The sequence below is a fragment of the Canis lupus genome, chromosome X (assembly GCF_048164855.1).
Source record: "Canis lupus baileyi chromosome X, mCanLup2.hap1, whole genome shotgun sequence".
NCBI classification, from domain to species: Eukaryota; Metazoa; Chordata; class Mammalia; order Carnivora; family Canidae; genus Canis; species Canis lupus.
Window position 1 is genome coordinate 28588106 of NC_132876.1, and position 26149 is coordinate 28614254.

General features: G+C 35.1%; 1 protein-coding gene across 16 annotated transcripts in view; it reads right to left on the reverse strand.

Annotated features, from left to right (window-relative positions):
- The window catches only part of STAG2 (STAG2 cohesin complex component), a 136987-nt gene that overhangs the window by 63308 nt on the left and 47530 nt on the right, over nt 1-26149 (reverse strand). For 14 of the 16 annotated variants that reach the window (XM_072816833.1, XM_072816832.1, XM_072816834.1 and 11 more), the window contains 3 exons: nt 18099-18242; nt 14806-14884; nt 9361-9525 (listed from right to left, as the gene is read on the reverse strand). In XM_072816833.1, coding sequence (XP_072672934.1) covers nt 9361-9525; nt 14806-14884; nt 18099-18142 — 288 coding nt within the window. In that variant the 5' untranslated portion in view covers nt 18143-18242. The remainder of the gene's footprint in view (nt 1-9360; nt 9526-14805; nt 14885-18098; nt 18243-26149) is intronic. The other 2 variants (XM_072816836.1, XM_072816835.1) reach the window with 1 other exon arrangement.

A 26149-nucleotide genomic window follows, 5' to 3' on the forward strand; every position in this document is an offset into this window, starting at 1 on the left:
GATCAGTCTTCAGTTTACTTTGCATTAAAAAGAATGTGAAAACTAATTAGGGGACCCAATTCTATAAAGTGAAATTACTTTTTTTCTAATGACATTAAGGATATCCTAGAAATTATTTTTAAAAATCACCCCCATATTTCTTTTTGACTAAGATACTATACTAAATACAAATAACACTTAAAATATTAACACTGCAAATTCCATTGTTCCAGAAAACAAAAATATTTTTAAAAGATGTAAAGGGGACAGCCCAGGTGGCTCAGTGGTTTGGCACCTCCTTCAGCCCAGGGCGTGATCCTGAAGACCCGGGATCGAGTCCCACATCGGGCTCCCTGCGTGGAGCCTACTTCTCCCTCTGCCTTTGTCTCTGCCTCTCTCTCTCTCTCTCATATGAATGAATGAATGAATGAATCAATCAATCAATCAATCAATCAATCTTTAAAAAGATGTAAAGGGCTGGGTCAATGAGAAAATGCAGAACCAAATAATTTTTTTCAGAAGTGAGCACTAATAGTCCCATGTTATAACAAAAACAAATTGATGACTAAATATACATAAATAAGTAGGACAGTTTACCAATCTAGAGACTTTTTTTTAAATATTTTATTTATTTATCCATGAGAGACACAGAGAGAGAGGCAGAGACACAGGCAGAGGGAGAAGCAGGCTCCATGCAGGGAGCCTGACGTGGGACTTGATCCCAGGTCTCCAGGATCACATCCCGGGCTAAAGGCGGCGTTAAACAGCTGAGCCACCTGGGCTTCCCCCAATCTAAAGACTTAATATTGTTAGATGACAATACTCTCTAAAGAGATCTACAGATTCAATGCAATCCCTATTAAAAATCCAGCTGGCTTCTTAGCAGAAACTAGAAAGCTGATCCTAAAATCCTTATGGTAATGCAAGAGATCTACAATAGTCAAAACAATCTTGAAAAAGAAGCACAAAGTTGGAGAACTCATACTTCACTATTTCCAAAACTTACTACAAAGCTACAGCAATCAACACAGTACTGGATTAAGGACAAAAACTGTAGATCAATGGAATAAAAGTGCGAATCAAAAAGAAAACATCTTATTGATGATTACTTGATTTTTGACGAGGATGCCAAGACAATTCAATGAAGAAAGCCTAGTCTTTTCAACAAATGGTACTGGGACAACTGGATATCTGCATGCAAAAGAATGAAGTTGGGAGTGCCTGGGCATCTGACTCTTGATTTCAGCTTGATGATTCACGTTGTGAGTTAAAGCCCCACATCAGGCTCTGCACTGGGTATGGAGCCTGCTTAAGATTCTCTCTCCCTCTCTCAAATAATATTTTTTAAAATAAAAAAAAAAAAACACTGAAGCTGGACCCAACTCCGATCATACACAATACTTAAAATGGATCAAAGACTGAAATGTAAGAACTAACACTATAGGGATGTCTGGGTGGCTCAGTGGTGTGGCGTATGCCTTTGGCTCAGGGCATGATCCTGCTGTCCCAGGATCAATAGTCTCCCTGCATGTGCTTCTCCCTCTGCCTCTGCCTCTGTCTCTCATGAATAAATAAATAAAATCTTTAAAAAAAAAAAGAGCTAACAGTATAAAACACATAAGTAAATCTTCATAGCCACATTAAGCAAAGTATTCTTAGATATTAGACTAAAAGCACGAGACTAAAGAAAAAAATGAATTTCACTTAACCATAATTAAGTTTTGTGTTTCAATAGACTCCATCAAGTATGAGAAAAGCACCCACAGAATAGAAATATTTGCAAATTGTGTATCTGAGAAGGTATTTGTGCTCAAATTATAGAATCATATCTCATTTTACTGCACTTATACTGCTGTATTTGTGTTTGTATGTGTGTGCATGTTTTATGAACCAAAGGTTTGTGGCAACCCTGTGTCAACGAAGTCTATCAAAGCCATTTTTCCAGCAGTAGGTGCTCACTTTGCATCTCTGTCACATTTTGATAAATCTATTCAGCATTTTAAAATCTTTCATTATTATTATATTTGTTAATGATAATCTGAGACCAGAGTTCTTTGATGTCACTATTGTAGTTGTTTTGGGGCACCATGAGTCATGCCCATATAAGACAGCAAACTTAATAAATGCTGTGTATGTTCTGATTCCCCTATCTCTCTCCTTTCCTCAGACTCTGTATTCCCTGAGACACAATATTAAAATTAGGTCAATTAATAACCCGATAATGACCCCCAGTGCTTAAGTAAAAGGAAGAGCTGCACATCTCTCGCTTTAAATCAAAAGCTAGAAGTGATTAAGCTTACTGAGGAAGGCACGTCGTCGAAAGCCGAGATAGGCCAAAAGATAAGCCTCGAGCCAAAAAGCCAAGTTATAAATGCAAGGAAAAATTCTTGCAGAAAATAAAGTGTTGTTCAGTGAACACATGATGATTACAAAGTAAAACAGCCTTATTGCTGATATGGGGAAAATTTTAGAAGTATAGATAAAAGAATCAAACCAGCCACAACACTGCCTTAAGCCAAAGCCTAATCTATAGCAAGGCTCCAATTCTCTTCAACTCTCTGAAGGGAGAGGTAAAGAAAATGCAGAAGGAAAGACTGAAGAGAGCAGAGGTAGGTTCATGAAGTTTAAGGAAAGAAGGTGTCTCCTTCACATCAAAGTGCAAGGTGAAAAAGTAAATGCTGATGTAAAAACTGCAGTAAGCTATCCAGAAAACTAGCTAATTGTCCAGGGTAGCTACACAACAATAAATTTTCAATGCAGACAGAATAGGCTTATATTGGAAGTACATGCCATCTAGGACTTTGATAGCTAGAAAGCAGTCAATTCCTATCTACAAAGCTTCCAAGGAGAGACGGACTCTCTTGTCAGGAACTAATGCAACTGACTACTTTAAATTGAAGCCAGGACTCAATTCACCATTTCAAAAATCCTAGGGCCCTTAAGAATTATGCTTAGGCTACTCTGCCTATGCTCTGCAAATGAAACAAGAAAGACTAGATAATAGCATATCTGTTTACAACATGGTTTACTGAATATCTGAAGCCTACTTTCGACACAACTACTCAGAAAAAAGATTCCTTTCAAAATATTACTGTTTATTCACAATGCACCTGTGTCACCCAAGAGTTCTGATGGAGATGTACAATGATATTCATGTTGTTTTCATGCCTACTAACAAAAAATCCATTCTGCAGCCCATGGATCAGGGAGTAAGTTCAACTTTCAAATCTTATTTAAGAAATACATTTCCACAAGGCTATAGCTGCCATACATGGTGAGTCCTCTGATGGGATATGTGCAAAGTCAACTGAAAACCTTCTGTAAATAATTCATCATTCTAGATGCCATTTAGAACACTCATGATCTATGAGAAAAAGTCAAATTATGAACATTAACAGGACTTTAGAAGCTGATTGTAACCCTCAGAGATGGCTCTGAGGGCTTTCATGACTTAGAGTGGATTTGGTAGAAATTTCACTGGGGATGTGGTAGAAAATAGCAAAAGAACTACAATTAGAAATGGAGTCTAAATATGTGACTGAATTGCTGAAATCTCAAGATGAAACTTTTAATGGATGAGGAACTGCTTTTTAATGAATGATCAAAGTAAGTGATTTCCTGAGGTGGGATCTACTCCAGGTGAAGATGCCATGAAGATTGTTGAAATGACAACAAAGGATTTAGAATATTACATCAGCTTAGATGTTTAATAAAGTAGCAGCAGAGTTTGAGAAGACTAACCTCAATTCTGAAAGAAGTTCTACTGTGGGTAAAATGCAATCAAACAGTATCACATACTACAAAGAAATTATTTGTGAAAGGAAGTCTATCAATGTGGCAAACTTCATTGTTGTCTTATTCCAAAAAACTGCCATGGCCACCCAAACCTTCAGCAAACACTCGATCAGTCAGTAGCCATCAACACTGAGGCAAGATCTTCTACCAGCAAAAAGATTACAACCCAATGAAAGCTCAGATAATGGTTAGAATTTTTTAGCAATGAAGTACTTGTTAATTAAGATAGATACATTTTGGACATAATGCTGTTGCATATTTAACAAATTACAGTACAGTATAGACATAACTTTTATAGGCACTGGGATACAAAAAAAATTCATCTGACTTGCTTTATTGTGGTATTTGCTTTACTGCAGTGATCTGGAACCCAACCGACAATACCCCTGAGGTATGCCTATATAAAGAACTCTTACAATTCAATAGTTTTTAAAAGCCAAGTAATCTAATTAAAAATATAGATGAAGATTATGAAAATAGCTCTATATATAAGATATACAAATGGCTATTAGCTCATCAAAAGATGCTCAATGTAACTGACTACCAAGGAAATGGAATTCAAAATTAAAATAAGGTACCACTTCACAACAACTAGGGTGGCGTTAATCAAAATTACAGACAGTAACAAATGTTGGCAAAGATATGAGAAATCGAATGCTAAAACACTGATGGTAAGAACACAAAATGGTGCTGCCACTTTGGAAAAAGTTTGGCAGCTTGTCAAAAAGTAAACAGTTACCATATGATCCAGCAACTCAACTCCGAGGTATATATTACTCAAGAGAAATGAAGACTTATGACCAAACTAAAACTTGTACAAGAGGGATCCCTGGGTGGCTCAGCGGTTTAGCGTTTGCCTTTGGCCCAGGGTGCGATCCTGGAGTCCCGGGATCAAGTCCCACATCAGGCTCCCGGCATGGGCCTGCTTCTCCCTCCTCCTGTGTCTCTGCCTCTATCATAAATAAATAAATCTTTAAAAATAAATAAATAAAACTTGTACAAGAATACATATAACAGTATTCACAATAGCCAAAAAGTGGAAACCAACCAAATGTGTGCATCAAAAGATGAATGGATAAACAAGATGGAGTATTATTTGGCAATAAAAAAGAATGAAGTTATCATACCACAAAATAGATGAGCCTTGAAAACATTATGCTAAGTCAAAGAAACCATTCAAAAAGGACCACATATTGAACGAATCATATATATGAAATGTCCAGAAAAGGTAATTTATAAAAAGTACATTAGTGGTTGCCTAGACCTGGGACAGGTGAAAAGAAAGTGACTATTAAGAATCTAAGCACAATGTTTCCTTCTGGGGTATTAAAAAAGTTTTAAAATTAGACTGTGGTGATGGCTACACAACTCTATGATATACTAAAACACCACTGAATTTACATTTTGAAAGGGTGAATTTTTTTTAAAAAAGGGTGAATTTTGTGTTATGTGGAGTGTTTCAACATAGTATTTTTTTTTTAAATAAAACAGCTAAAAAAATAAAAATCAACAAGTTATTCTTTGGGGGATCGAAGAGGAAACCATAAAGCAGATGAAAACTATTTTTAAATGAACCAAGTTTAAAAATTAGGATGAAAAAAAAAATTAGGATGATAGGGGTATCAGAGTGGCTCCGTTGGTTGAGCATCCCACTCGATTTCACTTCAGGCCACAATCTCAGGGTCTCTCAGGGTTATAAGATGAAGCCCTGAGTTGGCCTCCACACTCAGGGGAGTCGGCTCAAGATTTTTTTCTCTGCCCTTCCCCTAAGTTTCAGTGTGTACACACACATTCTCAAATAAATAAATCTTTTTTTTAAGTATCATCAGGAAGCAAAAATTTTTAAGTTATGTACCAATAAATATGAAATGTGGTTATAAAATAAATGAACAAATTATGTAAAATTTGATGTAGAGAAAGGATAATATTACAAATTAAAGAAAATAAAAAGGAAATATTGTCTAAAAATTACCTGGCTCAAAGGCATTGACTGGAGATCTTCTAAAATTTTACCTAATTTCTAGATTTCAGTCCTTTTCTATATTTTACAATAGCTTATGTATGTAAACTAAATCAATTTATAAAACAGACATGTTTAAGATTATTCCCAAATATGATACAGGTAATAAATATCAAGAGAATATATTCTGGGACTGTGAGAGTTTTAAAACAAGACCCAGGGGTACTTGGGTGGCTCAGTCGGTTGAGCATCTGCCTCCAGCTCGGGTTGTGACCCCAGGGTCCTGGGATCGAGCCCCACATCAAGCCCCATGTCAGGATCCCTGCTCAGGAGTCTACTTCTCTCACTCCCAATCTTCCTCCCCCCCGTTCATGTCCTCTCTCTCAAATAAATAAAATCTTTAAAAAAAATAAAATAAAAGATGGCCCAAAATGTCTGCCAATGCTCTTCAATAAGAAGTGGGGTCAACATTACCTTATCTAGAACTGAAGGCAGTAAAAATGATGCCTCCAAGATTAAGTTATTGAACAACATTCGACTTTTGTACTGGGTTCTTGGAGCACTAGAAAACTAGGCACTCCTGCTCAGGACAAACTCCAAACCCAGAAGCCATACCGTAAGAAACCCAAGCCACATTCAAGAACCATTTGCAGGTACTCCAGGTAACAGTCCCAGTTGTACCCAGCCTTCAAGTCACTCCAGGCTAGGTACCAAACATGAATAAAGGTGCCTCCAGATATTACAGATCTTAATTGTTTATGCAATTGCTGAGCATTAAAGCTGTCTCAGGTAAGGCTGTAACCATCATGGATGGCATCATAGACAATTTCATACCTGTTTAGTTCTGTCTGAATTCTATACCAACATAATCATTAAGCCTAGTAAAATGATCATTCCTTTACATCATTAAGCTTCGAGTGATTTGTTATACAGCAATAGATAACTGGAAGAAAGGCTATTTCATCAATAAAGATACAAAAATATTTAATGAAATCTTACCCCAAAAATATCACATCACATTAAAAAGTTATTCAGACAGATCAAATAGAATCTTTACTAGGAATACAAGGCTGATGTAATAAAAATACAAGGTAACTCATTAAAATATTTTAAAATTTTAATTATCATATAATATGCTAAGAATTTATTCAATAAAACTCAACATGTATTATCTAATAAACTAGGGGCATATGTATGCATGATCCCTCCTTTTTTTTAAATGTAAGAACTACTTTAAAACCAACAGCCAGTCTTATACTTACTCTCACCTATAATGACTGAAATAGGTATATCCTGGAATACAAAAAAAAATGAATAATATACAGTCCCTGATCAAGAAATTAATAATCAAGAAGCAAATTCAGACATATGCATACCTATATATAATACAATATGCTAATATATTTATATTAAGTGCTACAATATAAAGAGAAGAGTAAGAAACACCCATATTCAAGGGGAGAAAGAGCCCAAGAATGCTACTCAAAAGAGTAACATGTGACTTAAGTCAATTTTATGTGACATGGAAGAAGGAAAGAAGACTATTTCAGGCAAAGGGAAAAACAGAAAGGTATGGGAGTGGAGGTACATACTGTGGCTGAGAAATAACAAGCAAACCATAAAAAGAAATCTGGGCTGGAACTTTTAGATAAGGAACAAGTGCTGGAAGCTTGTACACAGGAAACTTCCTTGATCAAATTTTGTATTACCAACACAAGTGGGAGTATACAAAACAAACTGGAAGTGGAGAGTAGATTCAGGGAAATCAACGGAGAGAAACTGTGGACATCCCACTTTAAGGGTGAAAGCACATTTAGAAACAGAAAAAAGGCTGAGTGAAGTAAGTCAATCGGAGAAGGACAAACATATGTTCTCATTCATTTGGGGAATATAACTAATAGTGAAAGGGAATATAAGGGAAGGGAGAAGAAATGTGTGGGAAATATCAGAAAGGGAGACAGAACGTAAAGACTGCTAACTCTGGGAAACGAACTAGGGGTGGTAGAAGGGGAGGAGGATGGGGGGTGGGAGTGAATGGGTGACGGGCACTGGAGGTTATTCTGTATGTTAGTAAATTGAACACCAATAAAAAATAAATTAAAAAAATAAAAATAAAAAAAAGAAACAGAAAAAAGTAGAGATACAATCTTAATATATGACAAACCATAATAAACACAAAAATAAGGAAAATGTTCACTCTTTAAACATGGAGATACCAATAACAAAAAAATTAAATGTAAAATTTAATCCTCAACATTTTATATTAAAATTTTCTTGAGGAGTCAGAAAGTTAAAAACCTCATAGACTAGAAAAAAATAGAACAGCCTACTTAGCTGTGGATACAAGTTGAGATTTCTGATGTTAACAAAAATGAAAGACATCCGGAAAAAAGACCAATGCATTTAACAACTTACAATAAAACACTATAGAAAAAAGTATTATATAAAAATAAAAAGGAAAGTAATGAAATGCTATATATAATTGAGATAATGTATTCCTTTGATAAAATTAACCCAAATGCGAACTAGAGAGAAGGGGATAGCTTTTTTTAAATTAGGTAATGACTAAACCATAGCACTATAATATAATGAGATATTGTTTTTAAAAATATCAAATGTATATATGAAATAATCATTTAAAACATTAGAGAAATAAAATCCATACCCGCATGACAACTATAGAAAAAGCAAACCATACATGAATAAATGAAGGCAAATTCAAATTTTAAAAATCATATTCCTCTATACAACTGGGGATAGCTCAAAACAACTAACAATTTTTATATTACATGTAAGAAGGGTATTATCAGTCCCAATTGATACTTAAAATTTATACAAAACCATACATATTCAGGTAAGTCCATATTTATAAACAAAATTTGTAGGTGTTTAATAACTCTCTTTAATAACAGAAAGCTTAAATGGCTAGCTCTCCATAAACCACTGATGTGCACCTTTTTTGATTAAAATTAATTCTCTGAAGCAATTCCCTGTAGCTTTTATAAATTTAAAAATAACTTTATTGAGCATGTATATTCTTTGAGTATAGGGTTTATCCAATTTTTTAAAAACCATGTGGGTTTAGTCTCCATTGTAAAGCCTAAATGCTTCTATTGTCATAAAATTATGCAGAAGAAACAAAATTAGGATGATTTGACATGGACATGACTCTTACTTTTTACTCTTTTCCTAAGAAATAGCACAAGTAATAAACTTTAACAGACAACAGTGATCAACATAACTCAATTCAATAAAGTGGGTAGTGATTATATTAGGTCACTCAACCAAGAATTCTATATGGGCAAAGGATTTCATATTTTAATGGCAGACATACAAATTCAGAGGAAATTGAAATCTCATAGTTTACATCAGCATATTTTTTGGGCAAATGATTTTTTATTATATGCCATTAAAAGAAAATAATGCAGTAGAAAATTACTCAAGACACAATTTAAAAGGTCCTATGGTCTGAACAGACAGATGACTTTGTTCTTTCTGATGATTTTGTTGTCTTCTAATAAGCAATGTTAGAATTTTTTAATGCAATTAGAAAATTCAGGGATTTTATATAACTCACTGAAGTTTAAAATGTACAAATAAACTGGGAAGAACACAATAAACATTACCTGCATAGCACTCTTGCCCATTTTAACAACTTCAAACAACATCATGTTTTCAACTCCATTCTGTTGGTGATGACCATTCATTCGGTTTGGACCAGAAGGAGGTTTTCCTCCTCCATTTCCACCCTTGCCCTTTTCTCCTGGGCCCTTTTTGCCTTTTTTACAAGTCTGCATAAAAATACAAGTTAGTTAAGTTATATTATTATCCTTGAAAATTCAAAATGAAGATACAGCTGAAGCAGTTAAAAGGATACATAATTATAACAAGCCTAACCCTGACCTAAAGAAGAGTGCCATACACATGTCATAATAAAATGATATGGTTGAGACAGCCTCTTTATGGTATCAACTTTTTCATTTATACTATCAGCCACCTCATGTGACACTGCAAACTGACAGACTTCATGGTCCAAATTTTTATTCCTATTAGCTGAATGATGTTATGCTAGTTACTTAACCATACTGTGCTTCAGATTTTCTAATTTGTAAAGTGAAGATAAAACTGTGCTTATCTCATAGGGTTGCTTCTTTAAGGTACAGACTGCAGTGGCCAAAAAGAATAGCAAAACACTTTATCAAATACGTAACTCAAACTTAGTTCAAATTTTTAAATCCTATCTAATGTTAGTCTTATAAATTATTGCAGTACACTGACAAGGGAATTTTTGTAAATATAAATAGGTATATCAACCTCATTCTTATTCTGGATAAATGAAGGCAAATTCAAATTTTAAAAATCATGTTCCTCTGTACAACTGGTGATAACACTTATCATGAAAATTCAGTTAATGAACACTATGGAAATAAAGCCCCTTTATAAGGAAATTGTCAATATTGGGTAGTGGGGACTTCATAAATCAGTGAAAAGGTTGCCTACATGCCTCAGTTATAAAATACCTCCCATAGCCTTTATACCTTGTTATAGAAAAGCAAGTCTTCCCTAACTCAGAGTCCTCATTTCTAAAAGGTCATAGAGTTGTATTAAATCTTTACAGATTAGATTATTTCTAGGTCTCTTATCAACCTACACATTTCTATGATCTAGAGTAAGGATCGGCAAGCTTTCTGTACAATACCAGACAGTAAATATTTCAGGCTTTGCAGGCCACCACATTCCATCTCTGTCACATATTCTTTGTTTATTTTTACAACCCTTTATAAATATAAAAACCATTCTAAGCTCATAGGCAATATAAAAACAGGCTGTAGTTTGGCAGACCCCTGATCTACCGCCAGGTCTACAAACAGATTTCTACTGACAGCCTATACGTTTCTATACTTTGTTCCATGGAGGGTCCTTCCTCCTTCCTCAATAGTCCAAAATCCCCCTACTCTTTTAACAACTACTTCAAAGTCTCTCCTAAGAACGGAAATCTATTACTTGTTAATTTACATTATTTTGCTAATGAGAGTCAGTCTTTGTGAACCTAAGTCATTAATTCCTAATTGTAGAATGAAAGGTTACTGTCCCCAGCAAAAGGAATTTCAGAGATAAGGGTGAAAGAAAAGATCAACTACAGAGAGTACACCAGGAAAGAATAAAATGTTAATGTTAATTAAATGGAACTATATATTTGCAATTTATCTATCATATGCTTCAATATTCCCTGTTGGTATGGAAAACTAGTATAATTAAAATGGCTCAATGAATATGCTATGCTAGAAAAAAACAACGTGCAAGGAATCATAATACAGGGATGTACAAGAAGTCAACATGCTAACATGGGTACAATCTTGTGGATGAAAAATATCTCTAAAGAAAGACTATAGGATAGGGTGCCTGGGTAGCTCAGTAGTTGAGCATCTGCCTTTGGCTCAGATAGTGATCCCAGGGTCCTGGGATTGAGATCCACATCAGGGTCCCCACAGGAGCCTGCCTCTCTCTGTCTCTCTCATGAATAAATAAATAAAATCTTAAAAAAAGAAAAGAAAAAGAAAAAGAAAGACTACAGAGGTGCCTAGGTGGCTGAGTCAGTTCAGCGTCTGCCTTCAGCTCACGTCATCATGATCCCAGGGTCCTGGAATGGAGACCCACATGGGACTCCCTACTCAGCAGGGTGTCTGCTTCTCCCTCTCCCTCTGCCCTTGCCCCTAGTTCACGCACATGCTCTCTCTCTCTCTCCTCTGCTCTCTCAAATAAATAAAATCTTAAATAAAAAAAAAAAAGACTATGAGGTAGCATAGTACATACAGTGGATTAAGAGTACCTTTTAACAGATGAGGGCTCAAATCCTTTAACCACTGAGCTTCTCTGGACCAGTTTCCTATCTATAAAATAAGGACGTTTTCTAATCCTCTGGGTGGTTCAAATTTTAAATAAGATAACATATATTAGCACAGTGGTTGGAACATACATAGCATACTGTCAAAATGCAGTTATTATTATCACTATAATAATATGTTAATCTGAGCCCTGAACACCTTACTCATAGCAGTGACTATATAAAGTTAAACTGTAGCACAAGACACCCTGGTGGCTCAGTGGTTTAGCGCCACCTTCAGCTCAGGGCCTGATCCTGGAGGCTGGGGATTGAGTCCCACGTCAGGCTCCCTGCATGGAGCCTGCTTCTTCCTCTGCCTGTGTCTCAGCCTCTGTGTGTGTGTGTGTGTGTGTGTGTGTGTGTGTGTCATGAATAAATAAATAAAATCTTTAAAAAATAAAAAAAATTTAAAAAAATAATAAGCTGTGGCACAAAAACTTTGGAGAGCTCTCTATTCAGATACCACTGTGCATCTTGTGCTAATCTGCAAATTAAATCAAAGTCAAAAGTAGGGGACACCTGGGTGGCTCAGCAGTTGAGCATCTGCCTTTGGCTCAGGGTGTGATCCTGGTCCTGGGATTGAGTCCCACACATCGGGCTCCCTGCGAGGAGCCTGTTTCTCCCTCTGCCTGTGTCTCTGCCTTTCTCTCCATGTGTCTCATGAATAAACAAATAATCTTTTAAAAAAACAAAGTCAAAAGTAGATTTCAGTTTTGCAAGATGGTTGCAAAACCAAAAAAAAATGGTTTTCTAATGAATAACCATATACTACCCACTAGAATTATGGCTATCTTTGGATAGTCATGAGTTAACATTTTATTCATTCATACTTTTTCTGCTTCAAAACTTCTACTTTTTAAGAGACTAAAAAAGCATTTGAAATTATGAAACATGGATTATGTGAACTCTAAAAATATATGCCAAGTACTAGTTAAATAAATTATATTCCATACATCAAATGGGATACTCTAACATCATTAGAAATGACAAGAAAAATTCATTGATAGGAAAGCTGCACACAACATACTACACATACTACTGACTTTTAAAAGCAAATGAAAACAGTTTGCATAGTATGAATCCATTTAAATAAAATTCTGTGTGCATGTTTATAAGCATTTATACGCATAAAAGAATGTTCATCAAAATGTTTAAAGAATACATTACCTCTGTGTGAAAGGTTTATAGGGAAATTTACTTTGTTCATTGTGCATTTTTGTATTATTTAGATTTTTTAAATGTGTCAGGGCACCTGGGTGACTCAGTTAAGTGTCTGACTCTTGATTTCAGCTTAGGTCATGATCTCAGGGTCAGGAGATCGAGCCCCAATAGGGCTGGCTCCATGCTCAGCATGGAGTCTGTTTGAGATTCTCTCTCTCTCTGCCCTTAGCCCTGTTCATGTTCTCTCTAAATAAATAATTTATTCTTTATCTACTTGTTAATTTAAACAAAATTTTAAAAAATATAAGTGTATCATAAGAAAATATAAATCCAAACTTCATTTTGGGAAAGGAAATGGTGAACAGAAACAAGTCATCTTTTGCACAATGTATTTACACACATGCACAGAATCAAATATACTTTCCAAAAGAGCAAAATAATTCATCCATTCACCAAGTTATCCGGAGCCCTCAAGCTACACACTCATATTCTAAATTTGCACTCTATTTACTCAGAACCTTACTTTGTTAGTTTTTCTTCTTTTAGTTTTATTTATATTTAAGTAATCCCTACACCCAATGTAAGACTCGAACTCATGAACCAGAAGTGAAGAGTCAAATGTTCTTCTGACTGAGCCAGCCAGGTGCCCCCTCACTTTGTTAGTTTTTATCCTTGGCATTACTTATAAAAAGTAAAATTCTTGTCAATTGTAACCTGTTAGATTTTAACTGGTTATAGGTTACATTTTTAGGATGCTTTAGAATAAAAAGTTTTATTGATTGCTTTGCTTTATATTTGACTACTCATGTGTGAATAAAGCCCACAGAATATCACATTGTGCTTAGCATACTATGCTTTACAAAATGAACTATTAGAAATAGAAACAACAAGTGTTAGTGAGGATGTGTAGAAAAGAAACCCTCATGCACTGTTGGTGGGAATGCAAACTGATGCAGCCACTGTGGAAAACAGTATGGAAGTTCCTTAAAACATTAAAAATAGAACTACCTTATGATCCACAAATTGCACTAGTGGGTATTGACCCAAAGAATACCAAAACACTAATTCGGAAGGATATATGCACCTCTATGTTTACTGCAGCACTATTTACAATAGCCAAATTATGGAAGCAGTGCAAATGTCCATCAGCAGTGTGTGTGTGTATGTATATATATACACACACATACATACACTGGAAAATTATTCAGCCACAAAAAAAAGAATGAAATCTTGCCATTTGCAAAAACATGGATGAAGCTACAGAGTATAATGTTAACCAAAATAACTCACCCTCAATGGAAATGAACAGGGCGTAATAGAAGGGGAGGTGGGCAGGGAGTTGGGGTGACTAGGTGATAGGCACTGAGGGGGGCACTTGGTGGGATGAGCACTGTGTGTTATGCTAAATGTTGGCAAATTGAACTCCAGTAAAAAAAAATTTTTAATAAAATAAAATAAAATTACTTTCATGGAAAAAAGAAAAAAATAAGTCAGAGAAAGACAAATACCGTATGATTTCACTCATGTGGAATTTAACAAAGGAAAAAAGAGAGAAACTAAGAAACAGACTCTTAAGAGAACAGACTACAGAAAATAAACAGATGGTTATGGGGTGGGGGAAATGGGTGAAATAAGTGAAGGGTATTCAACAGTATACTTATCATAATGAGCACTGAGTAATGTATAGAATTGTTGAATCACTATATTGTACACCTAAAACTAGTATTATACTCTATATCAACTATACTGGAAATAAAAATTTAAAACGTAATAAAGTTTTTTAAAAAACAAACAATGACGTATTAATTTCAGCTTTACAGTACTGGAAATAGATAATCAAAAGATATTTGACCTAAAAGCCAAAGAAACCATATGTATTCAGAAGGCTTACTAGTGGGGAAAAGGCACTTTTAAAAGATAAAGTCTGAAACATAACTAAAACAACTACATATATTTTATATGTATATGCATATATGTATACAAATGACCTTAAGAACCAAAATAAAGTCATATATTCTGTACATACTTTTCCTTTGCCTTGCTTTTGATTTTTTCCTTCAATGTCTTCAAAATCTGTGTCAGAAGAAAAATGTGTTTCTGACTCCCTGTGACAGAAAGATAAGCAATTATTTAAAACTTTCCTTAGAAATATAGGGAGTTTCTAATTTTTGCCATATTTTCTAAAAGAAAGGCTTGGTTAACTCTTTACAAAACTCCTTATAAGCATTAAATATAATTAAGATGCTTTCCCAAAACATCATACCATAGCATATTACCAAACATAAAATTATATAACCAACCAACTACAAAACAATAAACTAAAACAAAAATATCTAAACATCTTTTAACCCTAGGACTACGGTATTCTATTGTAATGGCTAGTTTCATTTTCTGATTCAAGACTATGGAGTTCAGATAAGACTGCATTTTAAGACTAGGAACTGGATGACCTTTATTAGGGAATTTTTAGTAATATTAAAGGATCCTCTGACCAATCCTCTCTCACTCAAAAAATATTTGTAAATCTAAGAGTAACTCTACAAAGTATGTATTTCTGAAAGGATATATATAAAACATCTTTACAAACTAAATCATTTGAAATACAATAGGGAAGTGCTAACTGATCAAAATCCTTTATGAAGTAAAGAGGTGGTAAACTACATTCAGGAGAACTGGGTCTAGTACTAAGAAACTGTGTGACCCTAGACAAGAGACAACCCCTCAATCTTTTCACCTATAAACAATGTATATGCAAGAAAGAATGAAATCTCTAAAGTTGCTTCAATATCCTCCAAGATGTAAATCTATAATTCTAAAAATTCTCCCTTATTTTAGAATAGGTGGAGTGTTTTATATAATCTGGATTTTCTCACACATAAGGAAGAAGACTAATTTAAATACACATGTGTAATGCTTCCTATATATGCAAACATGGGTTGAACTACCTTAATAGTAGTAACATACCCTCATTTAAATGCTTAAGGCATGGCACACTTGGAATTTGGGTCATAATAGATTTTAGAATCGAGCCACACCCATAAAAGGTAAAAGTTTTACCACTTCAAATATGTAATCTTAGTACCAGTTTTGCTTAAAACAAATGGAATCAAAATGCAAAGCTATTCTTTCTAAAGCTAGTCTTCTCTAACTAGATTTCTTCTATTTCCTCTTTTACTGCCATAATAACCAGTTGTCCAGAGGCTCTGAGGTAGGAATACTTTATTTATCTACATTAATGGTTAAGGTGCTAACAAGGAAAAAAAAATCACTATTTATAGCACTTACCCTACAAAGTAATTTAAACAATGTATAGAGACAATCCTGTGTCCTAGAAGTTGTGAGGAAAGGGACTATAATAAATACCATTTCCCAGAGTAAATGCACCAAAAGCTGAATGACTACCATAATATTAACCCTGAAACTCATGCCTGTTAGATCTTAAGAAGATTGTTGTCATCAATATTCTTCCCACATGCCTATATGGCCTTGCAAAAAAAAAAAAAAAAGCAAGGAAGAAAGAGAAAAAATTTCTAAGTATCGTGCTGTATATGTAAGTAATACTTCTTTCCTCCCAAGACATTTGTGGGATACCAGCTCTCTTAGCTCAGTACCTGCTATAAGTTTGCAAACAACTGCTACTCTCCGCAATATTCCAATGGCCACAGAGTAATCACAGGCTCAATTACGCTCTTAATCCTCATCTCCAGGCTATCCCAACTAAAAGAATGAGCCACTAGAGGTTTGATTACTAACTGGAAAACCTTATGAAGAAAGCTGAAGTGAGTAATCAGGATAGGAATCTAAAATATCCCCAACCAGAGAAGAAATTATTCTTGAAAATCTGTCTTTCTCGAATGTTTTCCTCTGCTTTAAAATCCAAAGAACACCAGCACCACCTTTCCTAAGTAAAATAACCCATGCTAGTATGTTTATGGAGCATACTAAGTTAACTTTTCAGTGGCTTGAAATTTCATGAGTCATCTATCATATGACTCTTCTACTCCTCTCTTTACCCTGCTCCCCATCTCACATACCCAACCAAATACTGTCTATTCTACCTCTACAACATCAATTCCCTCTTATCCGTTATCCTATCTCAGGACTTAATTACTTGAGGTAGTGTAATAGTCAGTGGTCTAGTTTATAATACAAATATTCCTAATTGTCTCCAATCTTAATTAACATATTTAAGAAAGTTCATAAAAGTCCAACCAAAAATTATTTTTTTCTTAGACTATCCCATATCCTGCCTCAAAAACAAATTTTCCTCAAGAATCTTAAAATAGATTCATTATATAACGGGGTTAAAAATTCCATTAAAAAGCATACTTTGAAATACTAGCAATATCCCAGTGGACCACGTTATTAGTCTGCACTGAAGATAATAAAATTATTTTAAAAATGAAAATCTATAAAGTCAAAAGTAGACACCAGCTACCTTTATGTACAAAGGTATCTATCTGATGTTTTCAAATTTTTAGCAATCAAAACTATTTTCAAATCAAGTGATATCAAGATCCCAACAGCAAATATAGTATGGTGTATATGTGTGTAAGGTTAAAGGGATCCAAAGGCACTTTAAGGTTCCCTTTTCACAGAGGCATCTCATGAAAACTGCAGCTTAGAAGGAAAACCACTATTACATACAGCAGCTTAAATTTCTTCCTACATCAAATACTAAAGAGTAATTAGAATAAAAGTTGAATAAAGAGTATAGGTAGCTCTTAAGACCAAAGTAAAGAAAATATCTATGTTGAAGTCACTTTAAATATGCAATATTTAAATAACATGCCATTAAACATGCAATTTCTTTCTGAAAAAAATATATGGAAAGCATGTCCTACCTTCCCAGATTTGGTTAAGCCTATATTATCAGTGGATTTTATAACAGAAATCTAACATTACATGCTAAATACTACGATGTGGTGTGTGTGTGTATATATATATATATATATATATATATATATATATATATATATATATTCCTTACCAATAAGAATACTTACTAACTTTTTAAGAATTTAATGGCACTCCCTCAAAACAGTTGCTATTGTAAAATTAAATATGGATTCAAAAAACTGCAATTAAAAAAAAGAACTGCACAGGAAAATAATTGTACTGTATCTAAATAAAAAAATAAATTTAAAACGTAGTACAAAAATACATGAAATTACTATTACAGAGACCAATAAGCACTGATATAAACTGTTTCAAGTTATATATAATTTATTAGGTCTTCTGTAGAAGTAATTTTAACTGAAGTTAAACTATTTCCCATTTTGTGGAAAAAGTATTTAAAATTTTTTATAATATACTTACTGTAGTAGATTAAAATCAGTTGGTATTTCTGGAGCTGCTATCATTTCTTTATCATCTTCTGGAACACTCCAATGTCAGAAATATATTCATAGATTTACGTGAGTAAAACAATGGTTTGCTTCTTTCTTCTAAGACAAACAATTCCTTTAAGGGAAGGGATGCCATATTTATTACAAACAAATGAAAAATATTGGGAAGGATATGTATACTCAAAAACTAAATTTCCCAAGGTCTGCTACTGTCCTTTAATAAATAAGGATTTTTTTCCCTTGCATTTGACTGCTTTTTATTTTTATGATTTATTTATTTATTTGAGAAAGAGAGCATGTGTGCCTGAGCAGGAGAAGGGGCAGAGGGAGGAGGAGGCAAACAGATTCCCCATTGAGTAGGGAGCCCATTAAGGGGCTTGATCCCAGGACCCTGAGATCATGACCTAATCGGAAATCAAGAATCAGACGTTTAACTGACTGAGCCACCCAGACACCATGACTGCCTTCTCTAGAAATGGATTCCTTATAAACTGCCGTGGTCCCACAACAGTAACAACAGATACAAAGAAAAAGCTTACATTACAGACAATTATTTTTAAATTTTGTTATGATTCTTGCTTTGGTCTTAGTCACAGAAACAAGATGATGAAGGGGACATAATCACTGGAAAGCGTTGCAGTAAGACACACACGTTGTGTAGTAGCTATGGCTGTAAGGCCTACCACATTCAGAAGTCGACATGTGGCAAATGTGGCTAACTTGCCAAGCGGAAGAGACAGTATAACTGAGATGCCAAGGCTAAGAGAAAAAAATATCACTGGGACTGGCCAAATGAGGCACCTAAAAATTGTATTAATGCAGATTCGGGCATGGATTCCATGAAGAACACCACCTAAATTTAAGAGGGCAGCTATTGCAACATCCAGCTCATCTTAAGAATTTCAACGATTAGTCACACAATAAATGTTCCAATTTAAAAAAAATAAAATATAAACCCTCGTGTGTTTTCATCGGAAAATAAATAAATAAATAAATAAATAAATAAATGTTTCAATTTTAATTAATAAAAATAAAATGTTATGATTCTCTACCTTGGCTTAAGAAGACCTATGCCCTAACTAGGAATAGGATGTGACTTTTGTACTGGTCCTAAAATCCTTATGACAAGTTTATTTTATTTTTATTTTTTTTATTTATTTATGATAGTAACACACAGAGAGAGAGAGAGAGAGAGAGAGGCAGAGACACAGGCAGAGGGAGAAGCAGGCTCCATGCACCGGAAGCCCGACGTGGGATTCGATCCTGGGTCTCCAGGATCGCGCCCTGGGCCAAAGGCAGGTGCCAAACCGCTGCGCCACCCAGGGATCCCCTTATGACAAGTTTAAACCATAATACAAGATGCCTGAAAATTCTACAGCTTTTTGCTAATGATGTACAGTATAGTTAAAAGGAGTTAGCTAGGGGCACCTGGCTTGCTCAGTCTGTAAAACACGCAACTCTTGATCTTGGGGCCATAAGTTCAAGCACCACTTTGGGCACAGAACCTACTTTTTTTTTTTTTTTAAAGGCTCTTCTACAATAAAAGAAACCTACATCCCAAAGTCTTCCTCATTAATAAATAACCACTTCATAATAATACCACACTGTGTTGAACAGCAAAGGGGAAAAAATATTACCTCTGATCTATTCCCTCAAGGAACTTACAATCAATTTAAATACCAATAACGTCATATGGACAACAGATGAATACCATTTGTGACCAAAATTAAGTTTAGTTTGGCCTTAGGAGGGATATTATTTCTGGTTTTGAAAGTCAAAGATACAGTTCCTAACTGAGAGAATTATATAAAACCAAATGACAGGTCTGTAACAAAAAAGAGAAAATAGGCTGAGTCTGAAGCTCTTAATCCTGTGTATAACTTTCTTATATAATTTTCTTGTTATATTTCCGTGCTAATCTGGTACTTGATGGCTGCCTAAAGAAAAAGGAGTAACACAAAATATATCCAATTAATAATAAATGTTAAAATACTATATACTGATTAACTTCCAATCTCTTCCAATAAAGACATTATACAAGAAACTGATAATTCAACCTTTCCATTAATTTTAAGATTTTTTAAAAGTAATCTCTACACCCAAGGTAGGGCTCAAACTCACAACCCCAAGATCAGGAGTCGCATGCTCTACCAACTGAACCAGCCAGGCGCCTCATTTTTTCCCATTAATTTTAAATCCCTAAAAAACATCATAAATGGCTAGTAATATTCAATTAATAGAAATTCAAAACACTGCATTTCCTATCTTACGCTAATTAAGCTACTATGAACAACAAAAGAATGAGGTAATAGGAGAAACAAGAATGAATAATGCAGAAATCAAGCCATGAATAATCAAGAATTGTCTGTACCATCACTGAGGTTTCTTTTTTTTTTGAAAACCACTCATATCATAAAATTTTTATTTAGATATGACTGTTAGAATGATCTTCTTGCACTAAAACATGGTCCCAAGATTGTTCTCCCCTAAAACCACTAATTGTTAATCCGTTTATAATCTTATTATAACCTAAGGAATTATCTAAGAAGCACACCAGAGTTCTGAAGCTTGCCATCACATGTAGGAAACACTCTAGCTTCCTTAAAATCCCAACTCATTAAAAAAAATAACTTCTTAAAAAAAACAATTCAGTGTTTTACAAAGGAGCTGGAGAAGTATAGAGGAGTATGGGGAGCTAAAAAGCTCTAAACATGTCAGGAGATCTAGATGGCAAGGTGGAAATAAAGGGCTTGTTTTGCTGCCTATCTGCAATCCCCGCTACACACCCTCCAAGCATGTGATAAAACCAAACTTGCTGCATTCCTTAAATATACAGTTTTAAGTAGTTCATAAATATATTCTCCTAAGGGATATAAAGAATGCATCAACTCTGAAAAGCAGAGAACACCAAATAAAATAAGTATTATGTGATACACTTACCACATTCCTCTAAATAGCACACATTTCTAGTGTACAAGTTTTGCCAGGTCAGATTATTTTGTTCAGCATATAAGGCTATATAACATGCATCTGGTAATCAGAAACCAAAGTAAACACAAAAGAAAAATGGAATTTATAAAAATGTAAGTCTCCCAGACAAGGTGTCTTTATTTTACAAAGAGATATCCCGGCATGGTCTAATAGATTTAGAAGAATTATTAAACTGGCCAACTCCTTATCCCAGTTAAATACTTGTTTAAGAAGTTTTTAAATATTAAGAATCCATCCAACCAATTAAAGTATCTACCATGTGCCAAACGCAGTGTTGGGCACTGGGGCATCGAGTGGTGAACAGGAGAGACCCTTGCCCTTACGGAATTACTTGTACCAATAAACATGAAAATGTTTTTACAGGAAGCCACCTACCTCCATTGCCACCTAATATTATTAAACAAATACTAAACTACTTGTATCTGAGTTTTCACTATTTTAATCATTGTCTAAATAACCAATTTGCCACCAAAACATTTTTTCATAGCTCCGAATATAAGTTGCTTTGTACTTCAAAGGAGGGGAAGCAATGGGTAAATTAGTATTAGGTTTTTTTAAGAACTTTATCTGCAGGAAGGACTATGAATTTTTCCTTTTTATTTTAAATGTCTACAGCTGTAAATAAATACAATTTGATTCCCCCCAAAGATTTACATTAAAAAACTTACAAACAAGGTCTTTAAATATACTTAATACCATTTGTCCTTAGTTGGAAAACCCAAAACTATAATAATATGTAATGTTCAAATAAAAGTATGAGTTGAATGATCAAACTCACCACACCATTTCTGGCCTACTGTAGCTTACTAATTTTTTTAGAAAAATATACTCAAAGATCACAAGGTGGAGCTCTCACCTAGTGTCAAGGAAAAACGGAGATTTTTTTTTTTTTATCACTTATACCAATTCTCTGTAACTACTATAAAAAGAATTAACATTCCAAAAAACTTTGAAAGATAAATCATAGAAATGAAATTTGCTTTTAAATTCTCATCACTATGTTCCTTTTGAGAAAAAATATATCTAGCAATTAGCTTCTGTTTCTCCTCACTGAAAACTAAGCAAACACACTTGTAGATACGTTAAATATATTTTAAAAACCACTTCCTTAGGCTTAAGTGTACAGTATACTGCCATTAAAGGTTTGTTAACACATTCATATAAATTACTGAATTAAAACTAGATTATTATAGGGCCACCTAGGTGGCACCTTGGCTCAGCTCAAGTCATGATCCTAGGATCCTGGGATTGAGCTCCACATCAGGCTCCCTGCTCAGTGGGGAGCTTGCTTCTCCCTCCCCTCTGCCTGCTGCTCCCGCTGCTTGTTCTCTAAAACTCTAGAACTCTTTCAGATGGATGAATAAAACAGGTGATTATATATTTTTAATTCTATACATTAAATTCAAGTAAATGCTCTCAGCAGCACTGTTTTTGATATAAACAGAGATCTAAAAGCTAAAACTTGATCACCGTAACTTTTTCAAGTCATCTATAATAAATATGTTTATGGCCTATTACTCAAAGTTTACATTCCATGTTAAATTAATTCAATAATAAAAATGTTTTCTTCTCTCACTTCTGAAAACATGTTGGACACCAATTACTATAGCATAAACACAAATGTATAAAAAATTATATAATTACACATCTTTATATTCAAATGACTTAAATTCATTAAAATTACCCTGCTTGAAAAATTAAAAATACATAAAAACCTGTTTTTCTAGGATATTGTCTAAAAATCTTAAAGTAATTTTGATTTTTTGGTAAAAGAGTAACAGTTTCAAAGTTCTTTTAATTCAATCCCAAGTGGTATCAAAAAAGTAAAAAGGTGCAAAAGAGAGCCACACTAACAAGGTCCCTCAGAATCCACATATTATTGGGAAGTAAGAGGAACACTTAAAGTAGCTAGGTGTGTTATATACCTAAAAATGCAAGAAATAGCTGCTGGGGCACCTGGGTAGCCAGTAGATTAACTGTGTGCCTTTGGCTCAGGTCATGATCTCCAGATTCCTGGTATTGAGCCTGCTCCCTGCTCAGTGGGGAGTCTGCTTCTCCCTCTCCCTCCCCCTGGTTGTGCAGGCACTCGCGCACACTCTTTCTCTCAGATAATAAAATATTTTTTAAAAAGAAAAAAAAGAGGGGAGCCCGGGTGGCTCAGCGGTTTAGCGCTGCCTTCAGCCCAGGGCCTGATCCTGGAGACCTGGGATCGAGTCCCACATCGGGCTCCCTGCATGGAGCCTGCTTCTCCCTCTGCCTGTGTGTCTCTACCTCTCTCTCTCTCTCTCTCTCTCTCTCTCTCTGTGACTATCATAAATAAATTTTTAAAAAATTTAAAAAAAAAGTAATCTCTACACCTAACATGGAGCTCGAACTCATGACCCTGAGTTCAAGAGTCACATGCTCTACCAACCGAGCCATCCAGGAACCCCCAATAAAACGATCTTTATCATGTTTATCTACTCAAGCTTAGCAGGGAAGAAAAACTTTTTTATGAACTCCTGACGAGACCCATAGGCATGATCCTTTTACTGGCCTATCTACTTAGAAGACAATGCGCAGAAGTCTGTCATTTAGGCTGAGATTGTGAAATGCTAAAAGGTAAATTTAGTTCCTGCAATAGTACATTTTAATCAAAACAGGCAAGTTATTATAATTTCTTACATCAAATGATAGGTGGCAACTTTGAATACATAGGTCAAGAAATGAAAAGCTCACCAAAAAATTGTTAGATGTAAATACATACCTTCAAAAGAAGAAAATCTACTGCCCTTTTAATGATGAATATCAATTTTTTAAAAGATTTCTCCTTGCTCAAAGAGGCATTTTTCCTCCCTGTGTTAATCTCCCCAATTTCTGCTATAAGTCTTCTGAGGAGATGACAAGGTGAAAAGAATGACAAATCAAGCAACGATCATGTATACACAGACCAGTAACAAAATTTCAACCAAAATGTTTTTTAGGGATGTCTGGGTGGCTCAGCAATTGAGCGTCTGCCTTCAGCCCAAGGCATGATCCCAGGGTCCTGGGATTGAGTCCCACATCAGGCTCCCCACAGGGAGCCTGCTTCTCCCCCATGTCTCTGCCTCTCTCTCTCTCTCTCTCTGTCTCTCATGAATAAATAAATAAATAAAATCTTTTTTTTTAAATGTTTTTTAAAGCCTCTGGAGGCTTGAATTCACGACCCTGAAATCAAGACCTGAGCCAAGAAAAATCAAGAGTCAGACATTCAATGGACTGAGCCACCCAGCTGCCCTTAACCAAAACATTTCTTGATTGTATACTCATATCATAGCTACCCATGTATATCATTTGCAAATATAATTTCATTTCCATGAGCCTAGACAGATCCTTAAGAATTTCTAATGGTAACATGTGCTCTAGCACAGGAAAAGGTAAAGTAGAAATGGTACTAGAAGAAAACTGCATACTTAAGAGAATTAATGACAGTGTCTACATTGAGTGACAGGTCAAGTATCTGCCCTTACAAACTTAAAACATAATATACAGGGACACCTGGGTGGCTCAGTAGTTGAGCATCTGCCTTTGGCTCAGTTCGTGGTCCCGGCGTTCTGGGATCAAGTGCCGCATCAGATTCCTTGCAGGGAGCCTGCTTCTCCCTCTATGTCTCTGCCTTTCTGTCTCTCATGAATAAATAAAAAATAAAATTTTAAAAAATAATATACAGAAGGCAGGCAGGAGACCAAAAGCAAAAAGACTTTCTCAAATAACTAAATAGACAAATTGAACACAACTAACGCCACAACACTTCTGAAACAATTTCTACTCTCAGGAAGAAGGGAAGGAGCAAGCTGGGGCACAGATACTAAAGCCAGACAGAACTGGAAACATCCACCTGTTCCCCTCCTATTTTTAAGTATGTGTTAGTAGGTGCTCAGCAATCTTCCTCGTTTCCTTGTCTACCCACATTCCCAATACTTTCCAAATAGGACTCTAATTCTAAACACAGAATCACCTGACCCAACCTACATACATACTCAGCTTGGCCCAGATCTCGACCATCAGTTCTGATTTCTGTAGAAAATCCAGCACGCCACTCCTGAACTTGGCAACAAACGAGTACTACTAGTTGTGGTTGGGAAGGGGGGATAAGAAAAAGCTTCTGCCTTATTCAACCTATACTCAGTTGTACCCTGTGCCTGAGTCATCCCAGGATAAATACCCTGCTTTGTTCTTGCTATAAATTATCTACCAATCCCATCCCAGGAACTGGATTCCTGCCCCTAAACCCACTCTAAAAACAGTCTCTCTGTGCCTCTCCAGTTGCCCTAATCTGAATGCCACAACCTCCTCTCATTTGTCTACCATACTGGCACTGGCTGCTGCTAGACACTGGATATCATATCATACCTGATATACTGGACATATATCAAGTATCTAATTCCAAGTCTGTTGATACCCCAGTTTGCCCTAACAAGCTGCAGTTGATTTTTATAAATATCAAAACAAATTAATATCAAATAAATACCAAGCTAAATAAAGAGATAAAGAACTTGTTTTATCATATACTATCACCTTAAAATCTTAGATCAGTCTGCCAAGGTCAATAACTAAATCAAAAATAATTTTGAAAAATACTGTCAATGATCACTTATACTAGAATACCATATTCAGCTTTTTGCACTAATTTTAAAAATGTATTTGCCCCCACTGACATAACTTTCTGTATGTTAAGACATCATGTATAAACAGTGATAATTACAACTGGGTGTAGTGGCTATCAACATTTCAGTGGTGAGACCCAATTAGCTGGTATTAATGAATATCAAGACCTGAAAATCAAATATACAGCCATGAGCCAAATTCATGAGTCAACACTTGTAAATGGTATACAGGATGATATAAGCACCACCCATTATTACCATCAAACCCACTTCACATTGGGGACTGCTGGCTCACAGGCAGACTTCAAGCAGTAACAGATATCAAGACAGATTTCATAGGAAAGTAGATGAAAACATGCTGATCTTACCTGGATTTCAAGAGAAATCCAAATTTTTATTTCACATA